This window comes from Oncorhynchus clarkii, chromosome 4, assembly GCF_045791955.1.
Source record: "Oncorhynchus clarkii lewisi isolate Uvic-CL-2024 chromosome 4, UVic_Ocla_1.0, whole genome shotgun sequence".
NCBI classification, from domain to species: Eukaryota; Metazoa; Chordata; class Actinopteri; order Salmoniformes; family Salmonidae; genus Oncorhynchus; species Oncorhynchus clarkii.
Genome location: NC_092150.1, coordinates 81,077,382 through 81,079,764, shown reverse-complemented (window position 1 = coordinate 81,079,764; position 2,383 = coordinate 81,077,382). Strand labels below are relative to the sequence as shown.

The 2,383-nt window shown below is 41.0% G+C and overlaps 1 protein-coding gene across 1 annotated transcript; it reads left to right on the top strand.

The window, feature by feature from the left end:
* The first annotated feature begins 248 nt into the window (after positions 1-248).
* On the top strand, positions 249-2,126 carry LOC139407862 (ankyrin repeat domain-containing protein 9). Its single transcript, XM_071151732.1, has one exon. It carries the CDS (start codon positions 510-512, stop codon positions 1,392-1,394), a length of 885 nt encoding a protein of 294 aa, XP_071007833.1. The 5' UTR covers positions 249-509; the 3' UTR covers positions 1,395-2,126.
* Positions 2,127-2,383: the final 257 nt, after the last annotated feature.

The following is a 2,383-nucleotide window of genomic DNA, read 5'->3' as shown; positions in this document are numbered from 1 at the left end:
ATAAGGTATGGGATATTCATTGAAGAGGTCATGGAGGAGGGTGGTAAATATGATCTGCATAACATACCAATACCAATTGACATAACTTTGTTTGCCTTCAACATATTTTTATTGCCTACATATTCTTTCCTCTTTACGATTTAATTCAGAGAACATTTGGTTAAAATATTAGATCCAGGCGCCTGCGTAGTAGCACTGTACTGCGGAGGGAAATCCCACTCCCAGTTCAGATATGTGTTGGGGGCGGTTGCTGTGAAATGGGGGTCCTGTAGCCGATGTGTGTGCATGTAGGCTAATCCTGCGTGTGTGCTTGAACGTGTATATTATAATAGTTCGAAGTATTAGAATAGTCCGGCCTACATACAAACAATATAAGTATTTTAACCTAGTAGGCTACCATGGACAGTATGTGCGATTTTATGTTTTATAAATAGCACATGCATGAACTGCGGTCTCATTGAAGGACACGAACGAGGGGCATTAGTAAAGCAACCGGACCTCAGATCATCATGTCTACTTCGGCTACGAACAATGGTAGACTCCATACGGACGAGAAATGCAAACAGCGAAAATACCAATCTTTTCTCTTCTACCAGGCCGTGCGGGATCTAAAGCCTGTTTGGATGTTGGAGGACATGCGGACAATGGAGACTTTTTACTGGGAGGAAGACGCCAGCCAGAGATCCTACACTCCCTCGGAGGCATTACTGTACGCTATCGTACATGACCACCAAGCCTACGCTCAATACTTGCTCAGTCATTACACCGATGAAGCACTGGCCATGCCCGGCGAGCGCTTTTGCTGCTGTCCATCATCGGCCCCGCATTTGGCGATGGCTGTCAGATATGACAGACGGGACATACTAGGTCTCATATTGCAAGAAGCGCATCGACTACCTAGTCTGCGGTCATATATGAACCGAGGCGGATGTTTTCACATGGAGGACGGTAAAACTCCACTGCATCTGGCCTGTGAGCTCCTGCGCTCAGAGTCCGTTATTCTGTTGTTGGGCAACGGCGCCTCGCCACAGGCAGAAGATCAAAACGGTATGACGCCATTGGATGTCATTTTGGAACAGCTGTGGGACTCCAAAGTGAACATTGGGCCCAAAAAGCTGTGTCTTGACAACTTGTTAATGTTTATGCCAGAGATTCGTTTCAAAATGAAGAGTGCGCTCGAAGGAGACCCAGTTTGTTGGTCCAAAGTCCTAGGTGAGGACAAATTCAAATACCTCGTTGGACAGAAGCCAGCTCCACTGTTTCTCATGGCTATGCAAACAATTCTGAGGCAGCTTCCACCAGAGCAGTTCCCCGACAGCCTAGATGAGCTTCCCATACCCTCCTCATTGAAACCACTACCCTGCAAACAGCTTGGACAGCTGAAAGTGTTTTAAACGTGTTTTGACAAGTTTTAAAAACTGTCTACATTATGTATTTATATGAATGTTTTAGCATGATTAAGATATCTGTGTGATGAGCATGTAGGCCCTATGTATTGTTGTGTCAATACAAACCCCTTGTATGAAATTAAGAGGCTATAAGAATGGGTGCTAATTATGATAATATCTGTGATTCAAGTTTCATATGAAATGAATAGGTAATTGTGTAAATTATTTTTATTTGATTTTTAAACCTTTTTATATAAGTTGTATGCAAATGTCTCAGAGTGGAGACTACTGTTTAACAATATATTTTCATTGCTGTGCTGAATTTGACGCTTTTATAGCCTACAGAACAAAGACCATGTGTGATTGGTTATCTGTATAGAATGATTACCTCAAATATGTTTAATAACTTAATAGGAATTATGATCTAGGAACTTTTAAACATATTTAAAATGCCACTATCAATTCCATTATGCTTCTCCAGTGAGCGCTTTCCTCATTATCAACATAATACTCAAGAGAAAAGAGAACTTGAGAAACAAATAAATCGAAACTCGCTTCATTGTTGTTTCTTCTCTTCAGTCTTTTATAATTTGAATAGAAGTGACAAGCTTATTGATTAGTATCTTTCCTATTGCCTTAACTGATAGTTAGATCATTTGTAGTCAGCAGCAGCTCCGCTCTCTGCCGGCATACTGTGGCCTAGATGTGTCATAGTGCTGTCAGTGTTTTGTTTTAAAGCTCTACCATGCCACCGAACACATTCAAATTCCCTTTATAAGCTTAATAAGGACTGTTTAAATGCCCCGTATAAGCTTAATAAGGACTGTTTAAATGCCCTGTATAAGCTTCATAAGGACTGTTTAAATGCCCTGTATAAGCTTCATAAGGACTGTTTAAATCCCCTTTATAAGCTTAATAAGGACGGTTTAAATGCCCTGTATAAGCTTCATAAGGACTGTTTAAATGCCCTGTATAAGCTTCATAAGAACTGTTTA